The 19,134-nt window shown below is 32.1% G+C and overlaps 1 protein-coding gene across 1 annotated transcript; it reads right to left on the reverse strand.

Moving 5' to 3' along the window:
* Window positions 1-4,590: 4,590 nt before the first annotated feature.
* LOC109802052 (ATP-dependent zinc metalloprotease FTSH, chloroplastic) lies at window positions 4,591-8,462 on the reverse strand. Its single transcript, XM_020363259.3, has 5 exons — window positions 6,847-8,462; window positions 5,739-5,985; window positions 5,465-5,648; window positions 5,056-5,227; window positions 4,591-4,956 (listed from the first exon to the last, which is right to left on the reverse strand). Exons 1-5 carry the CDS (start codon window positions 8,155-8,157, stop codon window positions 4,735-4,737), a joined length of 2,136 nt encoding a protein of 711 aa, XP_020218848.2. The 5' UTR covers window positions 8,158-8,462; the 3' UTR covers window positions 4,591-4,734.
* Between the last annotated feature and the right edge of the window lie 10,672 nt (window positions 8,463-19,134).

A 19,134-nucleotide genomic window follows, 5' to 3' on the forward strand; every position in this document is an offset into this window, starting at 1 on the left:
CTTGCAATAACCCGATATTATCGTCGTGTAAGTAACAACATCAGGGACAAACTCCCTACTCAAACAAACTTCCCTTAGCAAACTTCTAGCTCTATCAACCTCACCAATCCGACACAAACCGTGAATGAGAGTATTGTACGAATACACATCCGGCGAACAACCAAAACTCCTGAAATCCTCAAGAAGCTTAAAAGCCTCGTTGACTTCCCCAACCTTGCACAACCCTCGCAGTAAAATATTGACGGTGTAGGTCACGGGACGATACTGCAACCTGATAAGCTCCCTAAACAGAACAACCGCATCAACTACCTTATTCTGCCTAATCAAAATGTTGAACAAGTCATTATACACAACAGCATTGACTCCAACATTGTTGCACTGAACATCCGCGAGCAATTCCTTGGAAACATGGAAGCTGCCAACAAGAGCATACGAGGAAACCAAAAACCCTAACAACCAATTATCAGGAACCAGGCCGTCACACCTCATCCAATCGTAGACCGATTTGGCGGCGCCGTGAAGATTGGACCCACAGAGCGACCTCAAGAGCAAATTGTAAGTGAAATAAGAGTGATTCATGTGCAAGCTGTGTCTAGTGAATTCAACGAACTTGAAGCCGAAAACGGGAACGTTTAGCTTATTGACGACCTCGTAAACGAGCGACGGGGTTAGGTGCTTACTGAAATAGCCCAAGAAGGGGTCCAGCGAGTTGAAGCGAACGGAAACGGTGCAAGCGATCTTGATGAACCAGGCTTCGGCCCTTCTGATCGAACCCATGGCAACCGAGGCGATAACATCGGTTCCGAATTCCAACTGACCGCAAATGCACCCGCTAAGGTTTTTCCTTCTTTGGGCCCGCGTGGGCCTGCGGCCTCTCTGTTTCCTCTAATCTCACACTTCTAGTTATTAGAAAGTGCGAGTGCGTGAGGCAATCACTTGGCTATGGATTTAAGTGGGGTTTCTTTCTCGCATACGTGACCTAGTTTGGAGTCGTTTATCTATGGGAAGCTCCATTGGGTTTTGATATCGCCAAAAATGGGAATGAGGTGACAGGGGAGAAGGAAGAAGAAAGGACTGCGTTTCCGAAGGGAAGGGAAAAGGGATTCCCGCACTTGCTGCACCTTGCTCTGCTTAGGGTTTTGCTGTGCATCGCCTGTGGCGCATCCCCACGTGAACTTCTTGTGCTCTTTTTTTTATTATTTTTTTTAATAGAATTTATTCAAATTGAAATAAGAGGAAAAAAAAACAAAAAAAACAAAAGCATAGACGTGTACGAGAAATAAAATAAAAATAATATATTATTTGGACTAAAAAATTATATTTAGATGAGTGAAAAAGAAGAAAAAATGAATTGTAAATTAATTTAAAATAAATTTAACTTAAAAATTAAAGTTTTTTTTTATGGTTTTTAATAATATTCTTACGTAAAAATTATTTTACTTTCGAAGAAACTAAATAAATAACAACGAGAAAGAAAGTGTTATTCTCCCTCATTTCACTCTAATTTGGGAAAAAAAAATTGTTGATCTTTTTTAAAATTTTAATGATATAATTTTTATTTTATCAAAAATAAATCTGATAACAATTTTAAATGAGCTCTAATGATCTAACCAATTCTTTTTTATAAATTATAAAAGATTGGGATGTACAAACGTTATCTTCAAAAGTGTAGCATGGACATAAGCACATTAGAAGAACCCAATCGTGAGAAAGTACCTCCTAACCCCATAACATCCTTAATCCACGATGCCTGTGCTTGATCTCGTATGGTCTTGTTGCTATTCTTCAGATTTTATTAATGACCAAACTACAAAGATGACGAAGGGAGTTGTGAGGTTTTGCTAACTAGTAAAGATAGAAGTTTTGTACAATTGTAACACTTTCAACAAACAAGGGAGGGATGTGTTGACGGAAAAAAAAACGTTGTGACTTTATGACTTGTCACCTTGTGACAAAGATTTTAGAACCACAATTCATCGTAATTTCTCAAGTATAGATTTTACTCTAAATCCTAAATTCTAAGCGGATTTAGAAATTTTATTTATATAATATGAATAATATTTATTTATATATTTGTAATATTAAAAATTTTATATATAATTTTTAAAAATATAAATATAAATCATAATTATTTTTTATAAGTTTTTATATTTACAATTACAATTATGAGTAAAAATAAATTAAATCAAACTAGGTTATATTATAATTTAGTAGATTTGAATCTAACTTTTGCTAAAAATACATATCTTAAGTATAATTTATTTATTTATCATAAATATTTTTTAAATATTTGGTTATAACTACAATCTTAAAAGTCTACTTTATTATAATTTAACACGGATAAAAATATAAAAGTAAATATGTTAAATTTTATAAAAAAAAGTTTAATTTGTTATCAAAAAAGTATTTTTCGTCATATATGAAAATTAATCTCTTTTGAAAGTCTGAAAAACATTAAATAAGTAGACATCTCCTCTAAATTTAAGTTTTATACATACAATAATTAAAACATATATATTTATTTTATTAGAATATAACTTTTATCTTTTAAAATATACTACTTTCTTTATAAATAAATAAAAAGTATGTATGCCTAAAATCGTAGTGGGGGCACTTGCCCCCATTATTGTGCATATAGATCCTCCCCTAGATTCTACATTTCAAATAAATTTAGAACCACAATTGTCATGTGACACTAGGTCTGAAAGTTTGAGTCGTAGAATTAGCCTTTTACAAGTGAAATATTACTACTTAGTTCATCCACTGGATTTAGTCTACCCTATATTCAGTCGGGATGTAAACCATTAAATTTTCCATTACACAACAACCAAGAGAAAATGTGATGTATATTTTGTGTTTCAAATATAGAAAAATCATACGAGAGGATCTGAATTCCTTTCAAATGCCCTACAATGTGTTATCATAGTACCACCAGCCACAATCCCACGTCATGTCCTAGTAGTTAGGTTTAATGTTTGATAAATGTGAAGGAAGAGAGAATGACATGAGTAAAGAATTTGGTGTACTTGCTTGTATTCTATTTATTCAATTTAAATCTGTAATTCATTAAGGTGATGATTATGGTGAATAAGTTTATCATATTGTCTACCGCTGCACAAGTGAACAATAACTATTTTTATTTATTTTATTTTATTTAAAATTACTAAAAATTCCTTTTTTAAAAAAGTTATTTGCACTTAACAGTCACCACTCGTCCTTCACTTTGACGACGACGCACTTGTCGCAAACCCATTCATCAAGGATGGCCACCTTCTAGTTGTCGTCCCCACCACGGAACTCAACGCAAATGAAGTGAATTTATGGAAGTAGATTAAGGCTTTAAGGGTTTGAACGAGAGGTGCAACTATGGCGAGGGTGTGTGGCGATATTAAAGGTGGAGTAAGGAGGGTGGTTTGCACGAGTATGCAATAATGAGGGAGTGAGTGGTGTGGCGATCAAAGGACAGATCGAGCTTAAGAATGAAGTCATGATCGATGCAGGCATGGCAAAAGGGGGCAAGGGCAACACAAGAGAGGAAGAAGGGAAAGGCAAAGTTGTTGGGAGCGAGACTAAAGGAGTGCAAGTGATGGAGTGAGGAGGATGGTCTTGCGGCTACAACAAGGGCAAGGGAGATCAACATGTTAATCTCCTCCTTGAAGGAAATTGATTTGGAAATCTTGTCTTTATAGACCTTCTTTACTTCTTTGATGCTTGCTAGTTTGTCGTTAGGTTCAACTTCAACTTCAATGGTAGTTATTGACTTTTCTACGAGTTTTGGTTCAGCTTGAGTAATTGGTGGGAAAAGAAAATCAATGACGGCCCACACTTCTTTTGTCAAATTTGATTTTTGGGATTCCTTGATCATGAATGGGTTGGAAGGAAAAGGATTATAAACAACAAAAAAACATAAGTGGGAGTGTTATCTAATTATCAAAGTCGAAGGAATAGATGGAGGCAATGAGGTGGCATTGGAAAAGTAAAAGGGAAGATTAGGATAGCTTAGTGGGATTTAAGTCTTTTTTTTTTTTTTGGACAAAATAGTTATTGATCACTAGAAAATAAAATTAATACATTAATAAAAAATTTATCACCAAAATAAACTTGCCGTTCAATTTAATTATTTATATCTCTGACTGTATTATTTTACTTCTCCATTGTTAAACCACATGAAAACTATCCTTCTATTTTTTTAGTCCACCCATGCACCATATGACACGGTGATCTACAGTAGCATTCATCGTTCATTAATGTTGGAATCACGGTTTCCTAAACTGTCTATGTATGAAGTAGGTTTTTTCCATCAATTTAGCAATCAACCAGACACAGCTCTCAGAGATGCTATGCTAGCTCAACATGTCTATCCTGACTGATCCACGACATTTTACATGTAAACGGTTGCTCTTTCCAAATTAAACATGAATAATGCCAGCAGACATGTTGATGAGGCCGCAGCTCACGAAGAGAAAATGCGAGGAGCGAAATAACCACATGTTCATAATTCTGTTATTTTAGCTGTAAATCCTTTGTATACTTGGATGTTGGAAATGAACTTCAAAGTTCAATCAAAGGTGCTGTAACAACACAGGGACGTAAGTAGAAGTAAACATTTATTTCTGCGTAAGCTGTTGTGCTAATTTTTTTCTCCTTTAACTTGATCAAATAACTGATTCTTACATTGTAAATGTCTGAGCGTATTTTATAGTACAAACATAATTCTATGACTTACGTGTATGACTATGCAACATATAATTCGGCTTTTCCATCAATGAATAGACTCATGAACTCTTCACCATCCACAGTTTCTTTTTCTATTAGAAGTTGAGCAAGCTTGTGAAGAATGTCAATGTGAGTTGTGATAATATGTGTTGCCCTAGAATATGCTCTCTCAACCAGTTCCCTAACTTCCGCATCCACTACATCCGCAGTTGCCATGGAGTAATCCTTTTGTGTTGACATCTGCAATAAAAATCATTTGAAATGGTGAGGCATATATTGGTGTTCAAGAACTTAGTTTACAGTGCCAGAGGCATCCAACTAATTTTGGTCACAGCCTACCTGTTGACCCAAAAATGGATTTCCACCAGGTCCACCAATGGCAACTTGTCCAATTTTTTTGCTGAACCCAAATCTCTCAACCATCTGCCTTGCCACTCGTGAAACTTGCATGAAGTCATTTGATGCTCCGGTGGTGACATTTTCCCGGCCAAAAATAACCTCTTCTGCAACTCTGTTTTGCCATACAGATATGGAATTTGTCAGATAATTTTCAAAGCTCAAAACTCTGCATATCACATCCCATAAAAATATACAACAGGATACAATAGTAACAGCAGTTCATATGCAGATCAGTCAGTAGCAATTGACAAGTGGAGTAGTTGTGATAAAAGAGTGACTCGCAAACATCAAAATCCTAAATGAAACAAGGTAATTGTGCATGTTTAAGTGTAGTGCATGGTGCACTGACCTTCCACCCAGAGCAACAGCCATCTGATTTTCCAAGTAGCTTCTACTGTACAATCCAGACTCGAGCCTCTCTTCGCTTGGAGCAAAAAATGTGAGACCACCAGCTTGGCCACGAGGTATAATTGATATCTTGGCTACAGGATCATATTCAGGCATTAAAGCACCCACTAGAGCATGGCCAGCCTCTGAAAATCAACAAGGAAAAAAAGGTTGAATTGCCAAAGACAAACCAACACTTACCAAAAGTAGATATTTAACATACAAAAATTACACACCATGATAGGCTACTAATTTCTTCTTCTCATCTGAGACTACAGCATTTTTCTTCTCGGGACCAGCTATGATCCTTTCCAGAGCATCAGATATCTCATCTTTACTTATTTCCTTGAGGTCACGCCTGGCTGCAAGAATAGCTGCCTCATTCATCAGATTCTGCAGATCAGCCCCTGTGAATCCCGGGGTTCTCCTTGCAATTTTTTCAAAGTCAACATCCTTTGCAAGAGCTTTTCCTCTAGAATGCACCTGGCAGAAAATAATGATCGATTAGTTCAGATATCACAATCAACAAAAAAACGTTGCATACAAACACGGATCAACCAAAAACTCCCAAATCCACCAATCTAATTACAAATGCACAAAACTTACATTCTGAGGAGCTCTTGATGGTCTTTTTCAATCAGAATTGAAATTTCAACTCATAAATTTATGTAAGTAAAATACTACCAACACAGTTTAACACCATTATTAGCTGGAATTTAGAATGTGTTTGGCAGAACATTGGAAGAGCTTATAAACTACTTTAACTAGCTTATAAGCAAGTTAGATCAAAATAAGCTTATTTGGTACCCAAACTTATTTTAATAGTTTATAACTTAGCTTATGAAAACAAGCTGCTAGCTTCTTTTTTTTTTCATTTTTACCTTCATTAATGTATTTGAAATACCTTTTTACCTCAAATAACTATATATGTATTTTTATGTCATTTTACATTTATTATCTAACTTTATCTAACACTTTCAATTTAACCAGATAGTAGCTTGTAAGCTGTCAAGTTTTCAACTCCTAGCTCATAACTTTTAAGCATTCAGCTAAATTATAAACTAGCCTTGCCAAACGCATTCTTATCGAAAATCACAAACTTGTATGAGTCATTGAGTCTCACTCCTTATTTAATGATCCTCTAATCATGATTTTATAATTTCAAATAATATTTAAACACCTTATATCTACTCAATGAAGGTTAGCAAGGTTATGGAAGTGAAATTATAATCCTAATCAAATAACAACATTAAGAAGCACTAAAAAACTGTATCTACTAAGTTTGGTAAATTAAAACTGCAACAATCCAAAAAAGGTTGGTTAAGGCTGGTGAGGCTGACTAACCTGAAGGATTTTAACTCTGCCTGCAACATCAGGCCTATCCACAGTAACCTGTCTATCGAACCGGCCAGGCCTCAACAAGGCCGAATCAAGAACATCGGGTCTGTTAGTCGCAGCCAAAACGATGACACCAGAGTTACCAGAAAACCCATCCATCTCCGTGAGAAGCTGGTTAATAGTCTGTTCCCTCTCATCATTCCCACCTCCGAGGCCCGCCCCTCTCTGCCTCCCAACGGCGTCAATCTCATCAATGAAGACAATGCACGGTGCCTTGTTCTTCGCCTTCTCGAACAAATCCCTCACCCTCGAAGCACCCACCCCCACGAACAGCTCCACGAACTCCGACGCCGCGCACGAGAAAAACGGCACTCCGGCCTCCCCCGCCACCGCCCTCGCCAGCAGCGTCTTCCCCGTCCCCGGCGGCCCCACCAGAAGACACCCCTTCGGAATCTTTGCGCCCAAGGCAGTGTACTTATCGGGATTCTTCAAAAAATCAACAACCTCTTGGAGCTCAAGCTTCGCTTGATCCGCGCCCGCCACGTCACCGAAGGTCACGCCGGTCTCGGGGACTTCCTGGAACTTGGACTTGTTCCGGCCGAAGTCCATGGGCCCGCCGAGCCCCCCGGGCCCCCCGGGCCCGCCCTGGGCCCTGCGGAAGAGGAAGAAGAGGCCCGCGAAGGCGAGGAAGGGGAAGAGCAAGTTGCCTATGATGTTGAAGAGGCCGTTGCCGGACTCGGCCTCGGCGACGGAGATGTCGACGCCGCTCATGGCGAGGATGTCGATGAGGTCGGGGTCGTTGGGGACGATGACGGAGGCGCGGCGGCCGTCGACGGCGGTTAGCTGGAGGGCGGAGCCGTCCTTGTTGAACCTGACGCGCTCGACTTTGCCCTTCTTGACGGCGTTGAGGAACTCGCTGTAGCGCCACTGCGTGCCTTCGGGGAGGTCCGGGGAGGCTTGGGGCTTGGGCGCTGTCATGAGGAGGTTCTGTGAGAAAGGGGAGGATGCGTTGGAAGGGTTTGATTGGGTCTGTTGCGCTTCGATTACCGGCGGTGGGGCTGGGGCTGGGGCTGGGGTGACGTTATCAGCGCCCAGGGCTTGCGGTGACAGACTCGCCGAGGAAACGATTAGGGCCGCTAGTGCTGCTTTTGAAGATGCCGATTTCACTTGTGACTTCTTCTCCTTCGCAGCAGCGTTTAGTATCCTCAATTGCTGTAACGGTAACGGCGTCGATGGTTTTGTTGTTTTGGGGGTTGGGACTAGAACCTTTCTTCCGATGAAGTTTGAAGAGAGCAACGCGCTGGTGGCGAACGCCATGGTCACGACTCACGACTCACGACTCACGACTCACGACTCACGGTTCACGGTGACGGTGATGCTTCAGTGGCGGATGCGTACACGTTCCACTCTATCTAATATCTCTAGATTTAGGATTTGGAAAGTGTGTGGCTCTGTGTGTGTGATGGATGGCAAAATGACGCAACAAAACTCACTACTACTGCACAGTTAAACTTCAACTGAGCCTTTCATTTATCGTGTGTTTATGTGTTGGAAGAATCAAGATTAGAGGAGTATCTCATTAGGACTTGGATTACATGCCTCAATCTGTGCCATAGATTTTTGGTGGTGTTTCCCTCTGTTTACGTGGCCTAAACTGGATCTATTTATATTATCGTTAGCTCTGTTATATAATCCAAATTGAAAAATATGAAGAAAAACAAATAAATAAAGCGTGGTTTGGTTTGGACCATTTGGTTTCACTGGACTAAAGTTACTCGAGTTCCTATACGACGATCTTGCGTCTTGGGCCATTACGTGGGCTTTTGCCTTGACACTGGAATTAGCCTTTCTGCCTTTTTGCGCAGTTTTGCCATTGGATCTCATTGTTTTTCTAATAAAAAACAAGGGGTTCATGATATATACACCTCCTTTTTTCTATAAGTATACCTTCTTTTTAAAAAAAAATTAAATTTTAAAATATTTTTAATTTTAAAATTTTTAATTTTACATCTATAACATTTAATTTAGTATTCTTTTTCACATATCTTTCCTCTTTTTTTCAATTTTTATATGCACTCCCTTACCTTTTCTTCACCCTACCTATTTTGGTAGCATGTGAAAATTAAAAGAGAAAAAAAAATGTGTGAAAAAGAAAAAGAAAGTAGTAAAATGAAAATTAAAGGTGTAAAAATAAAAGATTTAAAAAAAAAATTACAATATTTTATAGTTTTTTAAAAAAATATAAAGGAGGTGTACTTACCAAAAAAATGAGATATATATATCATAAGCCAAAACAAGAAGGTGTACTTATAATAAAAAAGTGGCGTGTATATCATGAACCAAATAGTTTCCTCATCTTGGGCCTTGCCTTCTTCTCGCGCATAGATATAATTAGACAAAATTTATATAAATATATATCTATACCATTATATTATATTAAGGATACTCATTTTAATTTAAATTTTTTTATTTTTATATAGACTATTTTTTTCCTTATTTTTTTTACAACTTCTTAAAATTCCCTTTTCTTACGAATAATCTTATTCTTTATATTTTATTTTAAAACTACTATAATTATTCAAAAAATTATTATTTTTCTTCTTATAAAGGCAAAAAGTGCCTTTTTCTGCTGCTAGTATATCTTACAAATAAAAATTAATTATTTTCATCTTGTTTCCTCTTAAAAATTAAAATATTTATTATAATTATCTTTAATGGTATAATGGTATGTTTATAATTATAAAAAAAATCAAAATTAATATATTTTATATTCTATTTATTCAGTTACTTCCCATTAATAAATTAGATATGTAACGTGGAAATTGAAAATTTAGTGCGAACTATTGTGAATATTTTAATTAAGTGTCTCAAACAAGAAGTGTAAAAATATTGACTTTCATTTAAGTCTAATCATCTACTTAGTGATTAGGAGCATAAACAAGGTACGGTTAGTAGGCTTGAGTTTGGTCTTGCTTGTTTTAAAGATGTTTTGACCGTATGAACTATGAACTCGACGACCGTGTTGACAATTCTTATAAGTAAATTATTGTTTTTTTTTATTATTATTTTTTACAATCAAAAGAATTATTATTGATGGTAAGTACTCAACTTGGTACAAGGTTTGTCAAAGCCAACTACAGAACCAAAAAAAGGGAAAGAGAACTCGATAACCCGGATGCAGCTTAGTCCCAAAGGTTAAGCAAAACATCAATCACCACTTTAGTTGATAGCTTTGAAGATGGCCCATATATAAGTCAAAATCACCTCACAAAAGAATAGTCACGATGGATGACTCAATGCATTATTGTTTTTATAACAATAATTAATAAACAACAAAAATAATATTTTTATTGCCAGTAAATTAATAACTTAAAATTAAATAAAATCAAGATGGAGGAACAAAGTTGTATCTTAGAGGCCCAGCACATGGTGTTGTTTTCATGTAACTAGGGATAAAGACGAAACAAATGTGAGTTTTGATATTATTGAAATTTGCATTGTATATTCTTTTTCGTTCTCATTTCTATAGTATATATGAAATTTATGTCTCATCCTTGTCATCAACGGATATCGAATATATTTATATTTATTTAAAAATTATTAAATATTTTTTTTAAAATCTAATATATAATAATAATTATAAAATTATATTAATTAAGTTTTATTTGACATCAATTTAAAATAGAGTAAGAATTAAATAAATTTCAAAAAAATAAATTAAGTTTTTATAAATTTAAAACAATGGCAAGTACGGGTATGAGACAGATAAATATATATTCATTCTTATTTCTATACCTAATTCAATAAAACAAATATTTCTGGTTGATACCGAAAAGAGTTCAAACATTACATACATGTAAACATTTATTTGACATCCTATATATATATCATATTGTCCAACATGAATGGAGGTTGATGACTCAAGTGTGAATGAGTGATCATTAACAATATATAAAGTTAAGAGAAATATACATAAAAGAAATGGAGAAATTTAATGTATAATTTCACTGAGAAAGATATAACATAGAGACAAAAGGTGAGATAAAATTATTAATATTATAAGGATAGAGAAAAAAATATTATAAAGAATAATTACTATAAAAAAAAATGAGTGGTTTAGGTGAACAAGATAAGAGTACACAAAATCATAAACAAGTAGATCAATACATAAATAATTCTTTTTGCACATCCTACGTCCCTCCCTCTCCAAACCTATATATCTATGATACCTATTAATTACATAGCAATTAAATATAGATATTATAAATTGGATTTACTTATTTTAACTTATCAATGACTCACTAAAAATTGGATTGGCTCAACTCGTTCTTTTTAAAAATAATAACGCTGAAAATATGCACTCCGTTTGAGGTTAAATTGGTGTGTTATCTTACTTAAAATATATATAAAAAAAATATAAACTAAATTAAACAAAATTAAAAATAAAACACATAAAAAAGATAGAAAATAAAATTCCACTTAAATAAAAGACAATTTAATTAAATAAAAATTTACTTTTTGTTGTTAACTAATTAAATTTGTAGATGAAAAAGAGGAAGACAAAGAAATTAAGAAAGTCCTTTTTATTATTATTATTATTATACGGGTCAATCTAACAAATAGGTCGAATGTAATTAATTTCATCTATATATCCCTTATATTTATGAAAGGAAGAATGTAACTAATATATTATTTTTTTCATGATTGAATAAATTGTCATGACTTCCATTAAGGAATTTGGTTATCTTTTATAGTGAAGCTACGATGAAATTTCACTTAAGAATAATAAAATATTATAAAAGAGAATGTCAAATGGGTTACTTAATCATTTTTCTAAAAACAAAGCATCTTTATACCGAGGCAAAGACGAGAAAAAAAGTGGTGAGGGGAAGAAAGTTTGTGGAACAATTAAAGTCCGAAAGCAACTTTGGTAAAAGATGGCACCACAAACATGCATGCAATGCAACCAAAAAGACCCAACTAATTGGTCTCAAAGGTTTGCTCGCTAATGGCAAACCATTGAAAAATAGATGGTGCGTTAAAGTGTTTTTGTCTGCTGTGTTCCACGAGCTTTCGTAGGAAAAAAAAAAAAAAAAAAGATAAACTGTGCAGAGCTTAAAAGAGAGTTTAGTATATATTTAGATACTAGTTTAAAATTATAAATATAATCAACAGAAAAAATACGTATTTTAATGTATGATAAACAAAATTTTGTGAGTGTGATTTTTTTTAACTCTAAATAAATTCAACTCAACTGATTTTTAAATACATTATTAGTGAAGTGAACCATGGGACAAGCTTGATACCGGAATCAACTACAAATCACCAAATTGAGTTTGTCTACGTGTTAACAAGGATCAACGCGGTGGCCTATAGTTAATTTTTCATAATAATTTATAGAAGAAAAAAAAATTGAAAGATAAAACTAGATTAAATTATAAAAATTCTCTCATTTATTTATTTTTCCAAAAAAATGATTTTAATTTATATATAAAATAATTTCATTTTTCTTATTTATTTTTGTCTTTTATAAGTGTTAACGAGGAATTTTATCTAAATAGGACAAATATTGCATATCATATGCAACCAATCTTATTTTGCTCCAATAAGGATAATCCAACCTCCCATTTTTATTATTTTTTTATTTTATAAGAGTATTTTAAGACTTTGTCTTAAACTAATTTATTTTAAAAATAAATAAATAAAGTCTAATAAAAAAAATTATTTTCACCAATAATCAAATTCAAGTACTATCTAAAAAATTCGACCTTAGATTAAATACTCTACTCCATTTTGGAGTGTAAGTGGTAAAAAGAAAAGAAGGAAAAAAGTAAAGAGAAGGAAATAGATGTGATAAGAAAAATGAGAGACATAAATAAAATGAATTAAAAATGAAAGGAAAAAAAAGTATTATAATAAAAATTTAAAAAAAAAATGGTTTATACACCAAATGAAACAAAAACTAACGTGAAAGTTTAGCTATTTTTCCCTGCAAATATTGGTTTAAAAACTTAAGATATAAAATATAATTTTGACAGAAAAATTGTTTCATTTGAAAATATGATATGAAAGAAAACTTAAATAATATATATATAGAGAGAGATTCACTTATTATAATAGTAAGTCTATTTAAACTTCCTTAACTTAAAACTAAAGCAAAGAGTAAGGAATTAGTTGGATATCCTTTGTTATTGAAAAAATGAATTGTGTCTCAACTTTACAATAGAAGAGCAACTATATATAAGTAATTGTTGAAGTGTACAAAACAGGCTTTAGAGTATAATACTAAAGAAGTTTTGTAACAAAAACATAACAATATAGTAATGTCTAAACAATATAGTAACGTATTCTAACATTTCCCCCCTTAAGCTGAAGGTGGTTGACTAGTATTACAAGTTACTTGTAACGTGTTCTAAGTGTGTAGGAGATAGAGCTTTAGTGAGGAGATCTACACACTATTCATCAAAAGAAATGTCAAGGACTTTAAGATTGTTGTTAATCATTTTTTCCTCAAGAAAAAATATATAAAGTTTCATATGTTTTGTTCTAGCATGTAGCATAAGATTATGTGAAAGAGCCATTGTTCTCATATCATCATAGTAAATTGTTGGTGTAAGAGTGGGGATATGTAGTTCTTGCAAGAGAGATTGAATCCATGAAGTTTTAGCAGCAATAATTGCTAAACTTTGATACTTTGCTTCTATGGTGGAGTGTGCCACAATAGCTTACTTTTTGGACCACCACAAAATAAGATTTGGACCAAGAAATATTCATGAGCCAGAAGTGGAACATCTGTAATCAAGGTTAGTTGCCCAATCAGCATCAGAAAATGTTGCTATATGAAAAGGAGTAGTAAAAGAAGCTAGTTGTATAATCAAACCATAATGTATAACACATTCAGGATATCAAAGTATACGTTTGACTACAATCCAATGAGTTTCTAGAGGAGCTAACATAAATTGGCATGATTTGTTGACTGAAAATGATATTTCAAGTTGGGTTAAAGTAGCATATTGCAATGATCCAACAACAGATCTGTATAGAGTTGCATTAGTGAAAAAATCAACTCCTTGTTTGGATAATTTTAGACCTCCTACCATCGAAGAGGATATAGGTTTTTCTCCAACTATTTTCGTCTTCTCAAGTAAGTCATGAATATATTTAGATTGATTGAGAAGTGGAGACCTATTTGGTAGGCGATGGACTTCAATACCAAGAAAGTATTCTAGATTACCAAGTAGCTTGAGAGCAAAAACACTATTTAATTGCCGAGTGACTGTAGAAGCTATAGAGAATTTCTAGATAAAAGTATATCATCTACATATACAAGTAAATAGATGAAGTTAGATTTGTGACAATAAATGAATAGAGATGGATCACATTTATTGATAGTAAACCAATGCTCAATAAAGTATATTTGAGCTTCTCAAACCATGCACAAGGTGTCTGTTTTGGACCATAAAGTGCTTTGTGCAACTTGCAAACTAAGATTTTATCCAAGGCTTCAAAATTGAAGGTTGCTACATATATACTTCTTCATGAAGTTGTATTTTTAAAAAACATTATTCACATCCAATTGTTGGATGGACCAGTTATGTGCTAGAGCTAAAGTGAGAATAATTCTAATAATAGTTGGCTTAATTATTGGTGAAAATGTTTCTATATAATCAAAACTCGGTTGTTGGTGAAAACCTTTGGCTACCAACTGAGTTTTATACATATTAATAGTACCATTTGGCTAATCATAGGATGATTGTCTGTAGTTGTACGAACGAGAGTAATAGTGCTATGAACAAAACTAGAAAAAGATTGGGTTATAGAGTGATTGCGTGAGTAATTTGAGTTTTGTAGAACAAGCTGAAAAGAACTTATGACAAATAGAGAAGGTAAAATGATGGAAGATTGAGAAGAATTTTCTATTGAGGAAAAAAAGTGTAGGATAAAGAAAGCAAATTTCGTTGAAAATAATATCTTTGGATATGATAATCTTGTCTATTGGAGTTAAACATTTATATCCTTCATGACATAGAATACCCAAGAAATATATATTTTTATGACCTAAGCTTCGTTTTGTATCGATTATAGGGTCTAATCGGTGGAAAGCATGCACAACCGAAAGTTTTAAGGAAGAAATAGTCAAGTTGTGAATAAAAGAGTTTAGTATATGGGATGTCAAAGTTGAGAGAGGTTATAAATAATTTGTTTATAACATATGTGGCTATAGAGAAGGCATGATCCCAAAACTTTGGTGGTAGAGAAGTATGAGCTAAAGAGTGAGTCCTAATTCAACTATATGACGATGTTTTCTTTCTATAACTCCATTTTGGTGGTGAGCGTGGGGATAAATTAAATGGTGTAAAATGCCAAATTGTTGAAGAACATTAGAAAATGATCAAAACTCTTCACCCCAATCAGTTTGAATAGCCTTTATTTTACAATTAAATTGTAATTCCACCATGTTTTTGAATTGTAGAAAGGCATATAAGGCTTCAATATTATTTTTCAGCAGAAAAAACCATGTGTACCTTGAGTAAGTATCTACAAAGGTTATGTAGTAATTAAAACCACCAAAGGATAAAAAAATGAACAAACGCCTAAAAATTACTATAGATTAATTCCGATGGACATAATAAATATGTAGTTAAAGATGTGTTAGAAGGTAAGTGGTGTGACTTACCAAGAAAACAAGATGAACAAAATTCAAGGTTTTATTAAATTTTGAGACATTACAATTTTGTAATACAATTCGAAGGGTGTCTTTATTAGGATGACCCATACTACAATGCTCTGTATTTAGATAAATATTGAAAACAAAATTTACAACAAAAGAATGTAAATCATTGTATTGTTGATTCTAAATAGAAGAAGGAAGGCACACATGGGAAAATTTATAGAGTCCATCTTGGTTGAAAGATACTTGAAAAAACACATCATTAGTAACATGAGATTTCACAAGATAAACATTCACGTGAAATTCCAAGAAAATATTATTATCCTTAGCAAACTTGCTTATACTGACCATATTTTTTGTAATGTGAGGAACATGAAGCAAATTATGAAATGTAAGGTTAAATTGGGATTAAAAGGGGAAGGAAACCAACTTGAACCTAAGGATGAAATAGGAAGACCTTCACCATTATCAACAAAAAACTGCTCGTGTCCATCATAAGGAACAACATGTTTAATGTTGACTTGCTTAGGCATTACATGCTATATGAAAAACCTAAATTTAGATACTGTCCTAGTGAGGAATTGATATTAGTGTTTATAGTGAAGGTCTTTAGAGAAATTGTTAGTTCACTAAAGGAATAGAGGGCGATTAGCAAGTTTATTGTTGCTATTGAATACATTATAGTATTGATTACCATTGGATGCATAACCTTGTTTATTATTGTAAGGCACACACTGAGGATCATAACAATGATAACAAACAAATGCTTGATGTTTGAATTTGAAACACACTTGACATTGAACGGAGTTTCGTCCTCTACAACCACGACCCTTCCCTCTTCCATAATGACCATCATACTGGTTAGACTGAAATTTTGTAGAGTATTATTGATTGTTGTTGATTAAATTAGCTTGCAATTGAGTAAAAACAATGCTAGAATCATTCTTCTTTTCCATATGAGAAATACTGACTAAAGCAGCAACAATGTTTTGATTATATTTCTTTAATTAGACTTCTTGAGCTATGAGAAACACCTCCAGTTCATCAAAACCAAAAGGTTCAAAATGACTACTAACAACATTGATTAGAGAATCATATTCTTCAAGAAGGCCTTCAATGATCACGTCCAATTGTTCTTGATGAGATATAAGATTGTTGATTGAACAAAGAATGTCAACAATGGTCTTGATTTGAAGAGCATATTCTAATATTTGTCAATCATTTTTCTTAGAGTTTCGTAATTCTATATGAAGCATTCTTGCTCACACACAAGTGTGTGCATTGAAGTGGTTGTGCAATTTGTCCCAAAGCTGTTAATGGTGAACACAACCTATAATTCTTGAAAGAATTGGCGCATAAATAGATGATTGAAGCCAAGAAAGCATAAGTGAAAGCTTAAGAGATTTAAGAACATCTTTTAACCTAACACACACATAATATATATATATATATATATATATATATATATATATATATATATATATATATATATATATATATATATATATATATATATATATATATATAGGGGAGGGTTCAAACGACATCGGTGTAACTTTAACTAAGTGTTACACCGCTCAATAACTTTATATTATCTTCAAGTTGTTGTTCAAAATTCACATTTAATATAAAATTATTGAGTGATATAACACTTAGTAAAAGTTACATCGGTGTCGTTTGAACCCTCCTCTATATTATATATATATATAAGTAAAATAATTGAACTAATTGTGAATTTTGTAAATTCAACCGTTAGATTGAAAGTTCCTTACTCTTAGATAATATATACAAAATTTTATATTAATCCAATATGATTTGATACTTCATTTTTATAAAACAAAATTGACGTAATATATTCATTTCAAAATACACTAAAATATGAATACTTTAATTACCTTCAAGTTGTTGTTCAATTTTAACAAAATTTGATATATACATATAAAATGATATAAACTTTCAATCGGTTAGATTTAAAAAATTCACAACTAATATAAAGTTATTGAGTGATGTAACACTTAGTTAAAGTTACACCGGTGTCATTTGAACCCTCCTCATATATATATATATGGGTAGTTGCCGAAGCATACAAAACACACTTTAAATAAATGTAACAACCTAAAAAATAATACAATAATACAACAAATTTAGCATAAGAGTTTGTGCATCCTACTGTGATAATATTAAAACAATATACTAACAAGTTCTAACAATATTGGATTACAATAATAATATTATAAACTTTTTGCATATATATATATATATATATATATATATATATATATATATATTAAAAACTGTTTAAAAATATAAGATGTGTTTTGGACTAGAAAAAAATTATGTTTATAAGTTTTTCTCTCATAAAAAAAAAATATTTTTTTTGTTGAACGTAATTTTAAATTAATATTCAAATATACATATAGGTCTATATTAAAAAATTACTACACTAAACAAATTTTTTTAAGAAACAATCTCCATTATTTTTTAATAGGAGCATATAAATTGAGATAAATAGTTATTTTAGTAGATTTTAATATTTTTATAAAAAAAATGATGTACGAAATTTAATGTTACCACTTTATACCAAAGTTTATTTACTAATATCAATAAAATTGATGAATAATAATTGGAGAGTTTAAAAAGTAAAAAAAAATTCTAATTCTTTTCTCATTTTTAAATAAGAGATACAAATACTTGTAATATTTAGTATAAACAAAAAAATGAAAGATAAAATTAATGTTATGTAAAATATTTGATAAGAAATTATTTTTTTTTTTTTAAAATTGTCTTATAATAAAAATAATAGTGAGTAATTATTATATTTATTTTTAAATAATCGATATCCTGTGAAATTATGAATGGTAGTAATTTTATTGCTTGAAATATAAAAAAGGTGATAGAAACTATTATTACATTTTCTTATTTTTAGCATTTTAAAAAAATTGATGTATAAAATTAATTAATATTCTTGTAAAAATACTTATTGATTAGAAATTTGATATTCAAATAATTTAAAAAAATTGACTACTTTAATATTTCTGGACCCATCTCTAAGGATATACGAGATTGTATTTGTGTGGAAGTTTCGGTCCATAGTGGGATATGTAGTTTTAAACAAGTCCACTTGTCCCATTTATAAAAGAAGTGGCGAAAAAAAAAAGAAGCAAACGTACTTTGTTATGATATATTAGTGTTTGAAATTTCATTTTAAATCTCGACTACTATTTTGTTACATAATCTCGAGTAATTACGGTAAATTGAATGAATTTATTTAGGGAATAAAACTCTTCTAGCAGTGTGGGGTAAAGTAGATAAACGAAGACTTAGATTGAATTCTTTATTATGAATGTTGTAATCATTTATATTTATTAAAAAAAATAAGCTTTGCTTAATTAATAGGAAATAAGCTTATTGAATGTCAAGTCAACATGAGTTATCTCATGATTAATTACACAATATTTGTTAAACTTTTGTAATAATTACTTTATTTATTAGATCATCAAAAGAATATATTTTTAATTTTCACTTAAAATCATCTTATAATAATTAATGGTTCAATTATATTTTTAATTTATTGTCTCATTTTTTAGATTTATTTAGATTTTTTATTTATTAAAATATTTATT

The sequence above is a fragment of the Cajanus cajan genome, chromosome 4 (genome assembly GCF_000230855.2).
Source record: "Cajanus cajan strain Asha chromosome 4, NIPB_CcT2T_4, whole genome shotgun sequence".
In the NCBI taxonomy this organism is placed as follows: Eukaryota; Viridiplantae; Streptophyta; class Magnoliopsida; order Fabales; family Fabaceae; genus Cajanus; species Cajanus cajan.

Bases quoted from the DNA above. Each gene is read 5' to 3' on its own strand.
- LOC109802052 (XM_020363259.3), bottom strand. From the start codon at position 8,157: ATGGCGTTCGCCACCAGCGCGTTGCTCTCTTCAAACTTCATCGGAAGA. The intron at 5,649-5,738 runs GTGTGTAATTTT...GTTGATTTTCAG, and splicing joins GAAATTAGTAGCCTATCATG to AGGCTGGCCATGCTCTAGTG. The intron at 5,228-5,464 runs GTCAGTGCACCA...ATGGCAAAACAG, and splicing joins GCTGTTGCTCTGGGTGGAAG to AGTTGCAGAAGAGGTTATTT.